Consider the following 18637-nt stretch of genomic DNA (forward strand, 5'->3'; position numbering starts at 1 on the left):
GTAAACCTTTAGCTCTCTCTCTTCCTCTCTGTTCAGTAATGATAAGATGGGAGCTTGCACACATCCATTTAAACCAAGCAAATAAAAACACCAACCCAAACCAGTAAAAGCCATTAAAAGAGTGAAACAATGGAATAAAGCCAGTATGAGAGTGACAAACATATGGTCAAAAAAAAAGAGAGACTTAACAACCTTTAAAGACGAAGCCCTTACCTTGGTGTAGGGGTGAAACCTATATTTTGCTGTTGTACTCCAATTTTTATCCCTCGCTCACTCGCACACAGTATCAACAAGCAGTGCCCGGCTCACGCTCAGCACCCCCCCTACTTCACTCAAGACTGAATATTAGATGAGGAGGTTGGCTGGCCTACGCCCATCTCTCTTCTCAACACAATAGACACACGCAACTAGATTTCCATTCATTACTTGCGCTGGCTCGGCATCACACACACATGAAAAAGGGGGAAAGACAATAGGGATGTTGGCCTACTTTGTGTGATTTCATTTCAAGTTTGCTGGAATAAAGCAAATAAAACAATTGGCTGATGTTAAAAAGCAGCTGTCACCAGTAGATTATCTCCAGTTTTAACTAAAATGTTAAATTAATCCTGGTACATTGTTTTTTCTCTAAAGATCCACTACTGCTAGCCACAGGAAACCTCAAAATCAACCAAGTTGCACTGTAGAATATTGAATAAATTCTAATAAATATCAAAATGCTTTACATTAAAAGCTTATACTGTCAAAAAAACGCTTCAGCCAAATGTTATTTTCAATACTGATTGATCTGATGATTATTTTCCTGATTAAAAGAGTAATCATTTTGTCTATAAAGTGTCATAAAATAGTGAAAAAAAATAAGTGTCACATTTCCCCCAAACCTATGTAAAAACTGTTTTTTGGCCAACATTTCAAAATCCTAAAGGTGACCTATAGAGCAGCGTTTTAGTTGATCGACAGAAACTTAACTTGCAACTCTTTTGATAGTCGAATAATCGTTAAAGCAAATTTTCAATTAAAACTTCCAAACATTCACTGGTTCACAGCTCTCAGGTATGTTGTTTACACATATGTGACTGCAAATTTAATATTTGGGGATTTGGACTGTTGATTGGACAAAATAATACATTTGATAACGTCATCTTGTGCTCTAGATTATTGTGATATTTCAGTGTCGTCTGAAGTTTTACTGATCAAATGATTTATCGATGAATTGCGAAAATAATCAGCAGATTAATCGATAACAAATATAATTGTTAATTGCAGCCCCAGTATCCTATAATATAACCAAACTTGAGAAACTGCAATAAGTTCATTTTTGGTGAAAAATTAGAGAGCAGATAACTTTTCTGTCAGTCTACTAACTGATTAATTGACTGTTTCAGCTCTATTTTAGAGAGAGGCATTTGTGTAAAAAAATCTTTTGAAAAAGGACATCAATAGTAAAATGAATGTGCCGACCAAACGCTGATTTTTAAGCACCAGAATAACTTAAAAATGTATGTCACATAACTGTGATGCAGACACACACAATTTGAAATGGTGTCACTCTACCAATCCCTGAAGATATCTTGTCTGGTGACAAGATATAAATATTATACCAATACACATTACACTCAGATCTACTTTAGGGTCACACACAGTTCAGTGTGTATGTATAAACACAAAACCCTGGATATCACGATAAACAAATCTACTAAACTCCTTGTCAGCTTTGCTGTTATGTGAACTTGGGAGGCAACACTGGATAGGCTTTCTAATTTTAACCAGTCAGCTCTTTGTGACTTGTCATGTGGGTATGAAACTGCTGAGGACTCAGTTCCCTGACACATACCGGGGTCTTTTCCAAAAAGCAGCTTTACTGGGCTGTCTGGAAAGTTTGAAAAAGCCAAACCTGGAGCTTCTCTTTGTACATTAGCCTTTACTCCACATTTGAGGGGCTTCAGCAGAGTTGTTGAGATAAGTCAGTAGAGCTGCTGTTTGGAGATAAATCTGTCTGACAAACTGTCAGCCAAGGTACAGTGTCAACAACAGGTGTGATAAACTTACTGAAGGTCTATACTACATGTTTCTTTACTGTATCCACAACTTTTAACACTATTTTATGCCAACTGGTGTGGCACATCACCAGTCGGTTGCTCATTGTCTCCCAAAAAAGTAAACATCTGGATGACACACATAGGCTACACATGTCACATGGTCTCAAATATGACTGGAGAAATTAAAGTTAAGTATTAAAATACTGTCGTTGTTGTTGTCTGATTGACTGGTTTTGAGAGAGATGTTACAGAGAGACAACTAACTTCCTGTGTTTGGCTCAAATCACTAGGAAGCAACAGCAAAAACAATCGCTAGCTTAACTCCAAACGGCTAACAAGCTAATTTAGCGCAGAGTGGCTACCTCTCCCAAAAGCTCATTATACTTTAAATTACTACAACAAAAAGTAAATTAAACAGACAAAAATCCTCTTACCCAGGCTCAGCTGCTTTGAAAATGTTTAGAGTTTGATCCCGGTTTGGAAAGTCCTGCCAAAAACACACTTTTTTCACGTCATGCTGTGTCTTCTGCTTTCTTTCTGTGTGTTTCACAGAACAACGTTAACCTGATACAGTCAGCGGCTCCTCCTCCTCACTGTTACAGTGGCGTAAACATGTGGCAGAGCAAGGGGGGCCACATCAGGAACCCCTCCCCCAGTTTAGAGTAAGATTTTGCATGGAAAATCCCATTTGACAGGACTTCTGTTAACAGTCAGTAGTTCTAAATTTAACTGCTCATAATGTAAGTGGGGAAAGGTCAGTAATACTTATGATTAAGTGTTATAATAGTTCTATACAGGGTTGGGAGGGTTACTTTGGAAATGTAATAGGTTACAGATGAATTACCCTATTTAAAATGTAATAAGTAATGTCACTATTTCAATTACTTAATCAAAGTAATGTAACTTATTACAAATGATTATTTTTTTAATTACTTTTCTAATTTTCTAACAAATGTTTTCAACTGTTAGGGTAAGTCTACCCATTAAGCCCACCAAAATATAAGTTCAGGTGTTTTTCATGGATACTGACATGATTTATAAGGGAATCATGTATTATAAAGCAAGATTTATCTCACATTTTGGAATATAAAATAAATAATTTTCTGAAAAAAGTAAAAAGTCTAGCATGGTGTGGTGATGGATACTGTGGCACCATTTAAGCCCATGTGTGTTCCAAATAATATTTAAAAAATATTGTTTTTTTTAGCAGTATCCTGACCTGACCCCTGAACTTTTCAGCAACAGCATATGTGCAGCATTGCCTTTAATTTTTTGAATGTCTTTTAAATCATTTTTCTATTACTGCACAAAAAGACAAACATCCTTGTTAGTGTTTAAAAATAATTTCTCTTTATTTTGCCACATAAATCAGATTTTTAATGTACTGTTATACAAACCTTTCAATAAATTTCCTTCTGACACAAAAATAACCATTATGTTACACAGGCGCACACACACATACAACATGGACACATGCGCGCACGCAAACACACACGCAGGCACACGAACACACACAAAACAAAATGCGCCATTCATGATTTGGCACTTTGGACATATGGAGCAGTTTGCATTGATCTGCTGGTTTGGGTGGCCATGCAGTGCAATGTTTGTAGAATGACATCCCTTTCCCTTAGGTGGGCCGCACTCACCTAAACTGGGCCCAGGCTACAAATATAGTTTACTTGAGACCACATCAACATGTACGAATCACATGAATACTGGTACACACACACACACACACACACACACACACACACACACGCACACACAGTTATGGCAGGAATATGCAAATGTTAGAGAATCCTAAGAAGAAAATGAAAATAGGTCCATACTTCAAAACTCACCTCTGCTGCTTTGTTATTATTTTACCTAACACAAATGCACCAAACTCAACTCAAATTACTAACCCTTTTTTTTTTTTTGACTTCCAGAAATAAAATGCACAAATTCAAAGTGTGTATGATACTGTGGGCTTGAATTCCCCCAGACTGATTCCTGGTTTAACGGATATGCAAAAATGTGTCGTTGGACTCTGTTGAAACAGTGAGGTCTCTTTTAGGTTGACTTCTCTGCACCACATTTCCACATCTCTATTTACCAAATCCATTCAAATGTATCATGGGACAGGAAACTGTCACAGGGGTGTCTGTCTTAAATTCTGTGTGTTGTAGAGAGTAAACTGGATGGTTTGAAAGGCTTACAGTGAGCCGCGGACCAAAAGAGCAGGAGGAACCAGTGTCTCTTACACCATACAGTAAATGCACCCTGAAACAAACCCTATTCTAACATAAGTGGACACAATATGAAATAAGACCGTTTACCACAACAGCTGGTCTACGTCTTTGAATTTGTACATTATAATTGTTATTATTATTATTATTATGTCACATACATAAATATCAGATTTCCTCACCGACAAATGCACATTGCACACTTAAATTAATCTGTAGCCTGAATACAATATGTGCTTTTACGTACTGTGCATCAATTTGACAAATTATATTTTACATTCAATTGGTTTGTGATAATTATGGCTACAAAATGTTTTGACAGTTAAACGATTGAGTGACTGTGGCGCGAATGGGATTAGATCTCTGTTGCAGTAATTTTGCTCAACAGCGATGTAAACAATCCACTGCCTTTCACTAATTATTTTGTTGTTTAGGGATTCACATTAATTAAATAGTTTTGGACACGTGTGTCACAGAGGCAAAACATTTGAACACAGAGGAAACCTGTTGTGTGAAAAATATGAACACATTAAAAAAAAACAAAAAGACAACACACAAATACCCCTGAACCCAAAGTCAGAAATCCTTTAACAAAAAAAAAAGTATTGTAAATCACGTAAAGTGAGTAAATAAACTCCCTTTGAAACACATTTAACAGAAACTGATGAGTGTTTGTCAAAAAAAGCAGCAGATATGAAAAAATCTTTTTAAAAAAACAAAACAGAAATCCATTTAGTAACTATTGAGTGGCTTTCCACTGCTGGAGACGGACGAGATCTGAATTCCACTTTGGGACTCTCTGTTGGTTCATTACGTCAGGCGGAGTCAATTCATCCCAGAAAGATAGTATTAAGAATGGTGTTCAAATAGTGTTGTCACAGACATCTAAATACAAAACACGTACAATGTGAATTCTTCTTCGAGTAAAGATTTTTAAAAAAGACATAGAAATCAAACAATATTGTGAGGATCCTAAGGCCTGTTTGAAATTGGCAGCTGATGATAAAGGTTATGTTTCTCTTACATGAACATATTTTTTTCCTTTTCCAACTAACAAGAGGCTTGTATCCAGACAATGACAAAAACCCTCCACATACTGCACTCCTATTCTGTTTGTATAACCCGACACCACGCTGGTGGTAACTGCATTTGGGTTCTTGCAGCGTGCCATCCAAACTGGTATTTCGCTTGCAGAGTACATAGAGGGTTTAAGGCAGCTAGGAAGTCAGTTTTTCTTCATCTCCACTAATACAATGTAATGTAACCACTATCACTCATTAGTTTACACCATGGCCGTTGTTAAATCCTGGTCTCTTGTCCATGTCAGAAAAGCGATCGTGGTCATCCTTGCTACTGGAAGTTTTGACAGGACGTTGACTTGTGTTTTCTGTCTGTTAGGATTCTCAGTACGTCCAATATTTGGTTCTTTGTCAGGTAAACAGACTCGCCACACTCCAGTTCTCAGTGGTTTCTAGTTCGTCTCAGTGTTTCTGCTGCTGAAGGGACGTTGGTGTCCTGAGCCTCATGTGGCTTTGTCTTTCTGGTTGCAGTTGTTGTCTGTGCTGTTGTGGTCTGTCTGGTTGTCCTGTAAGCCGTCATGCTGCTCTTTGGCCTTTGGTATTAGTTTGACGGGCAGGGCCACTACCACCAGCAGACACAGAAGATGTACGCAGAAGTACCAGGACCTGCACACACACATCCCAAAGCAAGAGTCATTTAGTTTATGTGGTATGTGGAGAATGAGACAAGAACACAGTCACAGGTCAGTGTGTTTCTTTTCAGTATCAGGCCAAAATTCTCAAGATTGTGGGAGTGTAATTAGATCACATTTGATTAACAGTTCACTTTCAGCTCAAGTGTCATTTTATTTTCCAGTCAATCAATACAATGTTTTGCTGCCATGGAATAAACTACCACTTCTATCAAATGGACCCTACTTTGTAGCTATGTGGTTAGCATTAGCTTTGCTATGCAACATTTTTGAGCTCCTTATCCACTCTGTGATTAGTACAGATTTGGGTAGTGTACCCCAGTCTGTTAGCTAGTTTAACACAGTAGCTTTCAAACCATGTAATTTGAATTCTCAATTTTGCTAAAAAGCAAAGAAAAGAGCAGTGTACTGTTTTCCCACAGGGGAGACGATAGGAAGTGTTGTGAAGTCAGCTTGGCCGATAGCCACATTATAATAAATATGATTAGACGGATATTTATTGAGTAATTCATGTCCTTGCTTAGCCACGCCTAATTGCAACCCTGTAAAAAGGGAAGGGAGTGAGAGTTTCTAAAGAATTCCACAGCTTTATTAAATTACATAATTTAGAGCCAATCATGGAGTTGCCTTTCCAGGAGCTTTAAAACTAATGATATTCTTATTAGATTGAGCTGTTCAGTGCAAATGTTAACACACTAATGCAGTTTTTCTACGTTCAACAATTACAAACGTACATAATAGCTTTGAGAAAAGTTAAGACAATTACCAAATATTACATAATTAGTGGCTATTTATGAGTCATATACGCAAAGAGGAAAAATAAATTCAGTAAAACAAAACAGCTGCAGAAAAATTTCAGAAATGATACAAGAAAGCTTTTTTTTATGTTAAGCTTATCTAAATGTGAAAATACATCTACGCTATCAGACTATACACTTTCTTATTATGTTACTGACCTAAACCGTACCCACAGAGGTGAAGATTTGTCAGTTTCTACCTCTCTGCTCCTTTCATGACCCTGTTTTATTTAGTCTGTCCAGAAGCCACGTGCGGATTTAACTGCAGCCCTGATCTGATTGACACTGGGCATTGTTGGGTCTTTATTTCATGGCAGTGGCACGCACATTTTATTTCCTCCACATCAATCCTCCGAACCCTTCGCTCATTAAACTGTCTCGTTAACTGTTACAGCCGGACAAGATGGAGCCAGGCTAGTGAAAAAAGCACTCACACTGCACACTGTGAGCAGTTCATTTGCCTGCATAATATTACAATTGTTTTACAAAAAAAGGGTGTGTACAACTCGCTCGGCTAATGACTTCAGAGAAAAGCAGAGGCTATAATATTCTCTCTGCTATCCTGAAGCTTTAGTGAAAAGAAACACAGTCAGTAGTAAAACCCAAACCTGTGCAGCATCAACATCAACACATACGTACCTGTAGAACTTGAGTGAAGGTCCCACAGCAAGTAGGACAAACGGCATCACTGTGTAACTAATAGCCACCTGAGTCCATGCCCACGTGATGACATCGTAAATGCACTTGTATGAGTCGGAGACCATGAAGTGCGGTCTGATGTTGTGCCGTACCTGTAAGAAGAGAAAACATCTCGTAAGATCTCAACATAATTGACGAGTGAATAAATCTGTAAACTTTAAATTGCACTCCACTCTTTTACTGAGCTAACTGACCTAGTTCCCAACTCTTTCTCAGCGCCTAATTCTGCTTATTATCTGCCCATCTCTTTTTTTCTATGTCTTTTTTCCATCTAATAACTCCTGAGAGGAATCGATATCTGAAAAGGACTGCGTGGCAGAGGCCAGGAGTTTTATGGTGGAACTGGGTCAGTGGTCTCCTTGTCTTCCTTTAGATAAAGAAGAAGAAAGTCCCTTCAAGAACTCGCCTACACAGCAAATTTACTGTGCTGCCATTTCTGTTAATCATCCCTTCCCAAGCAGATTGTCCAGAACTACACAGCAACCCCCCCGCCGTACCATCACTCTTCATAAACATCCTCTTGTCTGCTTCTTTCACAAGACCAGAGTGAAGAGGTCTGGCTTTGCATAGATTAGTGGTAATGGCCTCACACTTAAAATGAGGTATAAGTGGTATACTACTTTATGATTATACCCTCATTCTCCATTAAAGGGATTTCGGTGTGTGTTTGTTGGTCTGCTAAGTTTCTGCGGTAAAACTAAAGAGCTCATAGACTCTGGCAGGAAGATGGGAAAACAGAATCAATCAAATTTGCTGGCAAAATTTCCCAGAACAACTATAGGATGAACGCTCTGTATCATGATTTACGACACCACTGTAGACTAATAAACCCACATATATGAGGATGATTTTACAATTATACATTTCAAGATCTCTGTGCTGGAAAGACCTTAAAAAGCTGTACTGTGCATATAGACACAAACAGTGCATGTACTCACTGCACGTGCAGCCATGGTCATGGCAATGCCAGTGAGGAAGGTCAGGTAGTAGCCGGGGTAAACCCCGTGCCACATGGCTGACAGCAGGAAGGTGGCAGCAGTGGGGTTTATGGGACAGCGCTCGTAACACACCCTGGGGAACAGACATGGCACACATCCAGGATGTAGTCAAAACATTTCACATGACTATGCAGAAACAGTTATAAAGGTTATATTCTGGACTAGGAAAGCCTATAACCAAAGAATATGTGTAATATGTATATAATTAGGGCTGGGTATCATTACCAGTACCAATCCAAGTACCCTTAAATTGATACCAATACCAATTGAGTACTTCATTCGATACCAATCATGTGAATAGAAGCATTAAATCACATAAAATGCCACCACAGACGGGTTGTAGCTGCTGTGGAAGTGGACCAATCACGTTGCACTAAATCGAAGAACGCTTGCGTTGAATGGCTGTGAGCAAGTCCATACAAATAGTCATATTTTCTAGCTCTGGTTGCAAAAAGGATTGACTGCAGTTATTGTTTACATACATATATACATTGTCTTTCTACAAAAGATTATTGCCAATAAATTTACAAATTATGAATTGCAATAAAAATCATGACATTTAGTAAAAAAGTTCTAATTAATGCTTTCAAATACCCTAAACCAATGAGACTTGCAAAATGTGGCATTTTTCCATTTAAACCATTCAAATCAGGGTTTTATTCCATCACGACTGAAAAAAGAAAACCACTTAAGAAAAACAAATACACAGTATTTCAACCTGTATGCTTTTACCTTTTGAGCCAAAGAGCTGTCTGGATATTCCAGTTGTCCAAGAACATCTTGAAACTGGTGGCAAACTGAAATCAGAGGTGCAACATTATATCTTTAGACAGCAAGTTGTAAAAGGGTATGTCAGGATATAAAGTGTCTCATAAAAAGAGCCAAACCTCAATGTCCAGAATTCTGAGATTTGATATCAGGTCCCACCGTGGGCAGCCATCTTTGTTGTATCCATTGAAGCCAAATCCTGCTGCGTTGTTAATTGCATCAGCTACAGGAGAAAGGTACAAATGATTCTGAGTGCTAGGACAGAAACAGCCTCCAAATCATTATAATGCATTAGTATGTGAGACAATGGTGACACAACATCACGTCATGTATTTGTCATTGGTATAAAACAATGGCTGCAGTTCTCAATTGAACACTAGATGGCGCTGCAATGCCAAGAAATGTTGTGAAATGAGAAACGTGACTGGACAAGTGCAGAATAGACAAAAAAAAAACTGGAGGAATGTCAAGATTTGATTTTTTGACAATAGAATAAAAATATAAATTTGGGCCTGGACAGCATGTGTAACTCACCAAGTGTCCAGACAAAATAATACTTTGGCCTCAGAGCCAACATGGCCAGGTAAAGGTAGAGGACTTGTAGATAGAAGGGTGTGGAGTTGACGAAGTCGTCGTCTATGGAGTGCTCCACTGGGATGAGTTTACACAGTGACAGATAGATGGCCAGCGAGATGGCGCACGTGCACAGCTTGGAGATGACATCATTCTGAGCGGAGGTGAGAGGAGAGAGCGGGACATAAAGAATAAGTCCTGTCAAGACTCATCACATTGTATTATATTTATAAGGAAACAATAACCACTTGATATTAGAAGTGATACTTTTACTTCCAACACTCATTAAGTCCTTCAGATTTCTCTCATGTGTTATATTTAGCAGCGTCTGTGTTTCACCGTTTCTTTCTTTTCAGAAAAACACACACACACACTCAAATCTTGAAGTGTGATTTAATTATTAATGCATTATGCAGTAAGAATAAATAAGTAACCTGGAGGTTTAGACATTTGCGTCATTAAATTCTCAATAATGTCTTTGTTTCTGTTTCGCTAAAGAGAACCACATGCATTATAATTACACTGCACCTTTGTAAAGCTGCTCTACTCAAGGTCTTTTTTCCAATATTACAGAAATATGTACTTAAAGAGAAATACAAAGTTTAAAGTCTCGTTTTGTTATATCATAACCACTCATGATGTATTCAAATACTCTCTTTAAGGGTTTCAAGTTACCAAAGAAAGCGTTTTCGAAAGGTTTTTGTTCACCATAGAACAAAATATAGGTCTATTTTACCTCAGTGTTTGCAGACACTATATCCCCTTCTGTTCATGTGGTAAAAACTATGATGTGGTTTCATTGTGTGTGTTTATTATAAACCCTGTGTAGACATCAGATAAAGTCTAGATAAAGTAACTGAAGCTGAATGAGACTTAATTGTGTTTCTTACAACCACACAGCATCTCCACAGCCGTGTGCCGTACCTTGGGCGAGGGTTCGCTCTGCTTGTACTTTCCATTCTCCTTCCCGTTGGCGTTCTCCTGGTGGCGCGGCTGGTAGCATGTGCCTTCAATGAAGGCCACGTAGTCATTGTAGGAGCATGTGGGTCCTGCCAGGATGCCCATGAAGTTACAGTTGTAGCTTAGATATTCCAGCAAGCTGGGCATCCGCCTTAAGTGGGAGAGGGAAAGACGAGCGCAGATATGTCAGAAAAAAGTTTAAAATACATACAATACATTGATAAGACAGTCCAGTTTCACATGTTAAGGACAGAATAAACCCAGGATATCGTGCTTGAGCTGTGCCTTGTGATTTCATTTAAAATACAATAGTGTAATAAATACGAAAGAATCAAATTATCCAGAAGGCTGCCAGCATGTTCAAATATTCCATTTTGTTCTATTCTATTGAACTCTCCAAGTAAAGAAGGAGAACTTTAAGGGCTGGATATGGTCAAAAACTAAAGGCAGACAAGGACAGCGAATGCACAGGTAGTTCTGTACCTGTCTGTGTTTGGCGAAGACCCTTACGGACATTGGCAGATGCTGAAATTCATTTCACGCAGACCCCCACGCACCCTAGCGGCCACATAGATGCTCAAAGTACAATTTTACTGAATCTTTTCTTTCCCCACCAAATCTAATTGCCTGAATGGTTGTTCTTGCTTTGACTACTAATTCCTCACCTTCCCCACAGCCATCTCAGAGTCAGCGGTTGACTCACAGCGGCCCAGCAAAGCTTCATAAAACAAAGATTTAATGCCTCATAGTTGGAGCCAGTTCAACCTCAGGATCACTGCATTAACTGGGTTTTATAGAAAAAGAGAATTTCTCTTTTATGCTTAGCTATTCCTGCAATAAAGATATCAAGATGTCAGTCCTGCTCTGTCTGTAATCTCTTTTCTGGTAAACTACTGTATGTTATCAACATATTAAATTGTAAATTATAGCAGTAACTCATCTCCATTGCTAAGTCCTTTATACCTAAGCTGCCCTGCCATCTCCATTAGAAACTGTTAGGAAAAAGAAATCTGCAGTTGTAATGCAGGATAAATGGGCAGGGTATTCCTACAATACAGGTCACACGAGAGTAGTGAATGTGTGATTTCCTAGATACCGAGTTCCAAATTATTGCTTAACAGCACTAAAGAGAGTCTGAAAGAGGTGGGCGTGCGCCGGCAATGTGGTGATTTCCTATGCAGCAATACAAGAAATGAAGCCTTTACTAAAATAAAGAGCATCATTTCTTTCAGATTGTGCTCATGAGAAACGTGAATACAAATGTAACAAAACTTGTAGACACACTTGTAACACAAATGTAGACATCCTTGATTGACATGAAACCATCATCTAGAGCAGTAAAAACATACCTGAGTCACATACCTGATAGCTAGGTATTTCTGACTGGGATTCAGCTGTGCGTCTCGCTTGGTCAAACCTACAGACAGACACACACACTTTGTACATTTAAAAAAATACATTTAATTTATGTCCACCATGTTTCTGAAAAGCAGCTTCACGTGTGTAAATTTGCCAAATCTTCACATTTAAGCTCAGAGTAATGAGAAGTGCTGATTCTCAAGAGTTCAGTGTTGTGGCAACCACCACTAGCCGGGGTCAGAGGTAACTGCATAGCAACACACAGACTCAGGGGCCAGGAAGGGCATGTGTGAATGGCCCAGCAAAGTAAACAATGTCAACTTCCTTCTGCTGAGCTAGCCGAGGGGCGATGAATGTGTCAGAGCGGGAGAGCAAAGAGTGACGACAAATAATGATGCAACAGAAAGTGCAGGGAGCTGTGTAAATAACCTAGCTGGAAATATAACACGGGTTGTACTACTGTTCTGGCAGCACTTCTGCGTTGGCCCTTTACTGATAAACATTTTAAGAGGGGATGTTACATCTTGGCATGTGGCCAGGTGAATATTCATTCTAGTGGTTGCTGTGAAGGTTAGTAAAGGTCGGCTCTATTCTTTGGACTAAATTTATTTTCATAGTTTGTTCTCTTTTAATGCATACTTACAAAAAAAGACCCTGAGCTGCTTGAGGCTACGCAACTCATTAGACTGAAAACTCATGGTCAACTCTGGCATCGTGGGATACATATTGAGCATAGATCTCTTCCTGCAAGGCTATGTTTAGTTAAATTCAGCTGCTCCTCTGATCCCAATCAAACAAAGGAAAAGACGAATTGTGATGCAAGAGGCTTCACATATTTTGCTGTGGAAAACAGACATAGCAACATACTGCTCTCTGTGTGTGTGTGTGTGTGTGTATGTGTATGTGTATGTGTATGTGTGTGTGTGTGTGTGTGTGTGTGTGTGTGTGTGTGTGTGTGTGTGTGTGTGTGTGTGTGTGTGTGTGTGTGTGTGTGTGTGTGTGTGTGTGTGTGTGTGTGAGAGAGTATAAACATCAGACAGGTATAAGAGAGTGACAGTTCGCTGAAGATGGGGATTACAGTATTAGTTTCTCATTAAAGTCACAGTTGCAAGGAGAATTAGTGACCTGAACAGAATTTAAAACACTTACAACTCTGCACTACACACAGACACATACCAAATCATTATTAGACTGCTGATTGTGCTCAATGTAAAACTTCCTGAGGGGACTTAAGACTCCAAGTGGGAACTAAAAAGCTGTGAGTGACTCTCATCACCCTCTAAATCTCTCAGCCTCTCCTGGCCACTGACACTTGATCACGCTTGTTTATTTTAACCTTGGTTTTATTAAGGTCTCTAGCTGTATTTATTGCTCATTAGCACATTTGATATTACCGTTATGGGTAGCAAACGCTCCATTTGCTTCAAAAGGCTATAAAGTGTGTCAAATCCCGGTCAGCTAATAGAGGAGCAACTGGACCCCATGCACTTCAGCTTTGACCGCTCTGCCTTAAAAATCAGAGGGTCCACTGATGTTTATGTGACACAGGATTGTCATGCTACACATACCAGGGGCATGGTTTACATTTCACAAATACATATATGTTTCACACTATGCATTCTCTGTTTTAAGTCAGCCATTAAACTGTTTAACAGAGAGGGAGAGGGAGAGAGAGAGAGAGAGAGAAAGAGAGAGAGAGAGAGAGAGAGAGAGAGCATAGTTGATCATTGCTCCATTACATAACTGAGTTGAAGCTCTCTTTCTGGTTCACTAGTCCATTGTCAGAACTGACTACTGGCTTGGAAAAGTGGCCCATGAGATCTGTTTTTAAAATCATGAGAAAATTGAACCTGCATTTTCACTTCTGTCACATCTGCCACTTTTTTTTCACAAAGAACACACACACAGGAAACACATACACTTTGAGAGACATGCTGATGCTCGCCTTACCATCGTGTATTTCAAACGCCAAGCTGGTGATCTTCTGTGTTATAACCATCATGGGCCTAATGAGAACAAGGACAACACACAACCAGCTCATCACTCTTTCTTCACAAAATGTATTTTATATGGCAGAGATGTAGAACGTTTTTGGGAGCATCATGCAATTAATGACTTTAGATGCCAATTAATCCAGTAAAAATAGTGACAGTATGGGCTTCACAGTAGGGAAGTTCCTGTAGGATAACAGGACTTTTTTTTATCTTCCTCAAGCTATTTTTTTGGCCCTGATAGCCTTGATTGGCCCTGGTCAGAGAATCAGTCGGCTACACAGACTACTTCCTCCTGACTTCATTCAATCATTCTCAATCATAAAGCAATAAATTATAATAGATAATAAAGAATTGTGCATCCTGATCTCATGTGTCTACATTTACATAAACAGTATATAACCTTTTTGCATCACTAATTTTATACTAAATTAAAAACTGTTAGTGGCAACATTGTATTTAGCAACAGATGAAGCAGCAGGTCAGATACTGTCTGGTCCATTATTAAAATTTCTTCAAAGTTTTGAGGGAAATCAGAACTACCTGTTCCCTGCTATAAGGGTCACGCTGACATTTCGGGGGGAGAAAAAAAGTGAATTTGACATTTTCAGGAAAAATGGAGGGACAGAAGATGAGGTAGTTGAAAGAGTGAAATCTCTGCCCTCGCAGAGGCAGTATGGGTTTGCATTAGGTTGCTTAGCAACTAGCCACCCCCACCCTGCTGGGAGCGCAGGCTGTCTGCTTGAATTGTCAGACAGTCTGGAGGAGTGGGAACCAACTGCAAGCAACTACAGTCCCCATCGACGTCCTCCTGCGGACACAGCTGAGCAATGTGACATGCTCTTGTTTCTGTTTAGCTCAGACTGGTTGAGTCATATCTAACATTCCCCTGACTCTTGATGTTTGTCTTTTTAGCTACAGTTGTAGTACATTTGACATTTTTTCAGTTTCCAGTCATAATTAAAAACCACAAATGCAACAGAGAGCTGTAAAAAGTGTTAGTGTAGCTTACCCTGTAAAATCTGCAGAGTACATGCCGTAGTCAAATACGTAGACTCGTGTGATCTGACACAATATCAGGTAGCCAAGAGTCACCATGAAGCAGTACCTGTGCAGAGACAATAGAAAAAATAAATGATTATACTGTGGACATAGCTAAATAATCTGTGAAAATATCAACAGCAAATTTGACGTCTTGCTGTATTTGTTCTAAATTTAATTTACAGTCTCCAAAACTTTAATCTACACACTGATATGAAGCATTTCAGGCGGGTCATCTTGATGGATACATACATATTATATCACTTGTGAACATTTAACCTCAGTGCTCCGAGGAGAGAAAATTAACTTTGCCCTTCGCTTTAGGAGAACAATGATTTTTTTCATTACAGTACTGTACAAAAAGACAGTGGTCACGGCAACAAGGCAGAGACTTATGGGAAGGGGGAGGGAGGCCAAAGACTGGACAAAGGGGCAGAGGAGGCTTCAATAATGTGTTACTGTCAGCGGAGGAAGACAGAGGACAACACAACATTTCAACAGAAGACAGAGCAGCGGTAAAGGCTGCGGTACAAAGCTGCTGCACAGTCAGCCCAAGTCAAAGCTAGCTAACTAGCATAAGCACTGCCGCAAACAGTAAGAGGATTGTTGCGGTCTGAGAAGGAATACAACACACCAGCTCGAGCTAGGCTGCGTCGGAGGTAAGACACATCAGGACATCTTGGTTCTGAAAGTCCACTGTATTTGCAGTCCACCGTCTGATCTCTGCTGCCAACCATTTACAATCCAAAAATAAAACACTTTCAGTGCTACAATATAAAATATTTGTGTACATTTAACACAATTATTAATCTCAAAAACCTTTTGAGAGGCCACTCAATATCTTGAACTATTCCACAGCTCTTTTCACTTAGAATATATTTTTTACTACATTTCCAATATTTCACCTTTTAATTGTATCTATCTTTCGTGGTAGTGATACCTTCTATTTTGTGACTGTTCCACAACATATGTTGACACATGTTCAAGTAAGCATCCTTGCAGACTTGTGTATGATTCACATGTAGTCATTTTAGTTCATTCATATGGGCAGCACTAATTACAAACTTGCTCGTGTGTAAGATCGTAAATCTTTTGAGATTCAAGGTAACATCTGCAGTAGGAACATCTTATCTTTGGAAGTTGGGAGTAGCCGGTGACGTCCAGGCACCTCTAGACAAAGAACACACATTTTTACAACTCCCAACCCAAAAGTGGGAGAACTGAGTGTGTGTCCTGTCATGTAGAGCTTTTACTAACCCTAACACTGAAATTTAAGGCACCTAGAATTGGACTACCATAGCTGTAAAAAATGTTGCATATAAATTACCTTTGCACCTGATTGACAAGTATCTCCAAGCTTAGGTTACTTCTAAAACTTCTTCTCTGATGTGCAACAACTTGTAAAAAGACTAATCGGAGCCACGATTCTACATTTGAGATGAGATTAACTGTTTCACTTGTTTACAATGCAGTTTTCCCAACTTGACATTTTCTTGAAGCCAGTGACAAAAGGTTTTCTATCCCCATTTCGCCAAAATCATCTTTCTCTACTAGCAGCACACAGCTGTAGTTATCTGTGTGGATATGGGCTATATGTGCTGCAGCAGCTATATTTGCAGTGAGTGCCCAGCGGGGATCCTTCGGTTATCCTCATCTGATTTGTGTTCGTTTAATTCACAGCTCAGAGGGGGGTGTTTCTTTTCCACTCATTCCACTCAAGGCTTTGGATGGAGATGGGGACTAAAGTAGGCTGGCCTCCCGCTGTGGGACAGCAGTAGACAGGTCAGTGCACAGACAGGAGCCGCAGGTATGGACGCACACTGTACATGAAACACGGAAAACAAAAAGAAACAAGCTTTAAATAACCATTTGAATACTCTAAGGCCTCTCTCTAAGGTTGTGTACACATTATAAATGCCTCGAGGCAAACTTCATGTTTGCTAAAATGCATACACAGATCCAGAGGAAATTTCAATCTGTTCAGCATGCGAGGCAGTAATTCAGACACTTATCACTGTCAGGTTCACAGTTGTGTTTTCACAACAAAACTCCAACAAATTCCAATTAAACTGCAGGCTTATGTAACCCAGGTTACTAAGCCCTAATTAGAAGTCCAGTTATTAGTTAAATGAATAAATTCATACTTTTATGTGACAGATGAATAAATAGGATTTATGATTTAAAATATTAAAATCTGTCAATAAATAGGAAAAATAATGATGTACACACATTCATTTATATCTGTCAAAAAGGGTGTTTTATTTAATTTCAAAGTATGGTGAATGTGCTTTTCTTAAAGTGTACAAGATTCAGGTGACATGAGGGAGTTCACATGATGCAATGTAGCCAATCAGACGCCGTCAGGGTGTACGTGTCACCGTGTGTTTTCTTTCTGGCTCTCTCTGCTGGACTGTTGTTGAGGTGACCGCATGCTGATTTTGTTGCTACAGATCATTTAATTTTTGTGCAAGAGAGCAATATATTCTGGTTTATCCCTGCTTTAATCGGCGCAGAGAGCCAAATCCTTATTTTTTCCTTGCTGTGGATTGATAGCGGACCGTGCATTCTGCAAAGAAAAACGTGAGTTGTTTATTAGCATCCATGGCGCTAGCTTAAATTATTAGCCACATGTGAACCTTGCTAAATTTCATTTGTAAAAGAAATACACATTGCTGAACTCCCATGTCCCTGCTTCTTCTAAAGTGATATCTGGACTGATGAGAGCTGTGTGATCTGCAGGGGATGTGTGTGTATATATGATTGAGCCTCTGGTGAGTAAACTGTACTGACATTAGTCTCAGTAATAGGGTAAAATGTACATATGTTAGCGTTAATATGGATTAACAATACATTCAATTCATGTATGTTGTGTTTTAAAAAGAAAAGAAAAATTGGTTATATGGCAGTGTTTTATTTACATTACTCTTACTCTGTGGTTTTTGTGAGAGTGAGTGGCGGTAAAAGAAAGATGAACAGAGAGGAAATGTTAGCCATTTTGTTTCATGTTAATATCAAAAGTATGTTCAGTTAAATTTATGGACAGTAAGAATAGTTATAGTGATCATTAAGAAACAATATTATGATGTACATATGTTATATATGTGAGTTTATATGCATATATTTTCATGTAAAGGTATATTTTGTGTATGAGAATACTATAGTAACCTATTTCTGGCCTATATAGGCCGGGTCTTTTTCTTTTCTTGGTTCCTTCCTTTGAATGGTCCCCTGGTTTGGAGATTTGTATGAAGACTTCTTCTACTGGTATTCTTCCTGTTTTGTAAGGTAGAGGGGAATCTCTGTGGTGGTGGCGAGCCAACCAACCAAAGAACTGTGATACTTTCACTGATCTGGGATTTATTTTTGTAAACTGTGATCTCATGTGTTATTGACACTTTATTGTTTTATTTTGTTTATTTTTTATTTTTGGTCAAGTCAATACAACACGCATAAACTTACCTGTTGGCTGT

General features: G+C 38.9%; 2 protein-coding genes across 3 annotated transcripts in view; both read right to left on the minus strand.

The window, feature by feature from the left end:
- kidins220a (kinase D-interacting substrate 220a) overlaps window positions 1–2604 on the minus strand; it is a 46684-nt gene extending 44080 nt beyond the window's left edge. For both annotated transcript variants that reach the window (XM_062441023.1, XM_062441024.1), the window contains exon 1: window positions 2474–2604. The gene's annotated coding sequence lies outside the window, so the exon portion shown is untranslated. The remainder of the gene's footprint in view (window positions 1–2473) is intronic.
- Window positions 2605–3394: 790 nt separating this feature from the next.
- The window catches only part of mboat2a (membrane bound O-acyltransferase domain containing 2a), a 44367-nt gene continuing 29124 nt past the window's right edge, over window positions 3395–18637 (minus strand). Inside the window, exons 4-13 of the mRNA XM_062440002.1 lie at window positions 15139–15234; window positions 14086–14141; window positions 12139–12193; window positions 10741–10927; window positions 9778–9970; window positions 9363–9466; window positions 9208–9272; window positions 8416–8548; window positions 7418–7569; window positions 3395–5955 (exon numbers count right to left, since the gene is read on the minus strand). Of these exons, the coding sequence (XP_062295986.1) occupies window positions 5793–5955; window positions 7418–7569; window positions 8416–8548; window positions 9208–9272; window positions 9363–9466; window positions 9778–9970; window positions 10741–10927; window positions 12139–12193; window positions 14086–14141; window positions 15139–15234 (1204 nt within the window). The 3' untranslated portion in view covers window positions 3395–5792. The remainder of the gene's footprint in view (window positions 5956–7417; window positions 7570–8415; window positions 8549–9207; window positions 9273–9362; window positions 9467–9777; window positions 9971–10740; window positions 10928–12138; window positions 12194–14085; window positions 14142–15138; window positions 15235–18637) is intronic.

The sequence above is a fragment of the Scomber scombrus genome, chromosome 19 (assembly GCF_963691925.1).
Source record: "Scomber scombrus chromosome 19, fScoSco1.1, whole genome shotgun sequence".
NCBI lineage: Eukaryota > Metazoa > Chordata > Actinopteri > Scombriformes > Scombridae > Scomber > Scomber scombrus.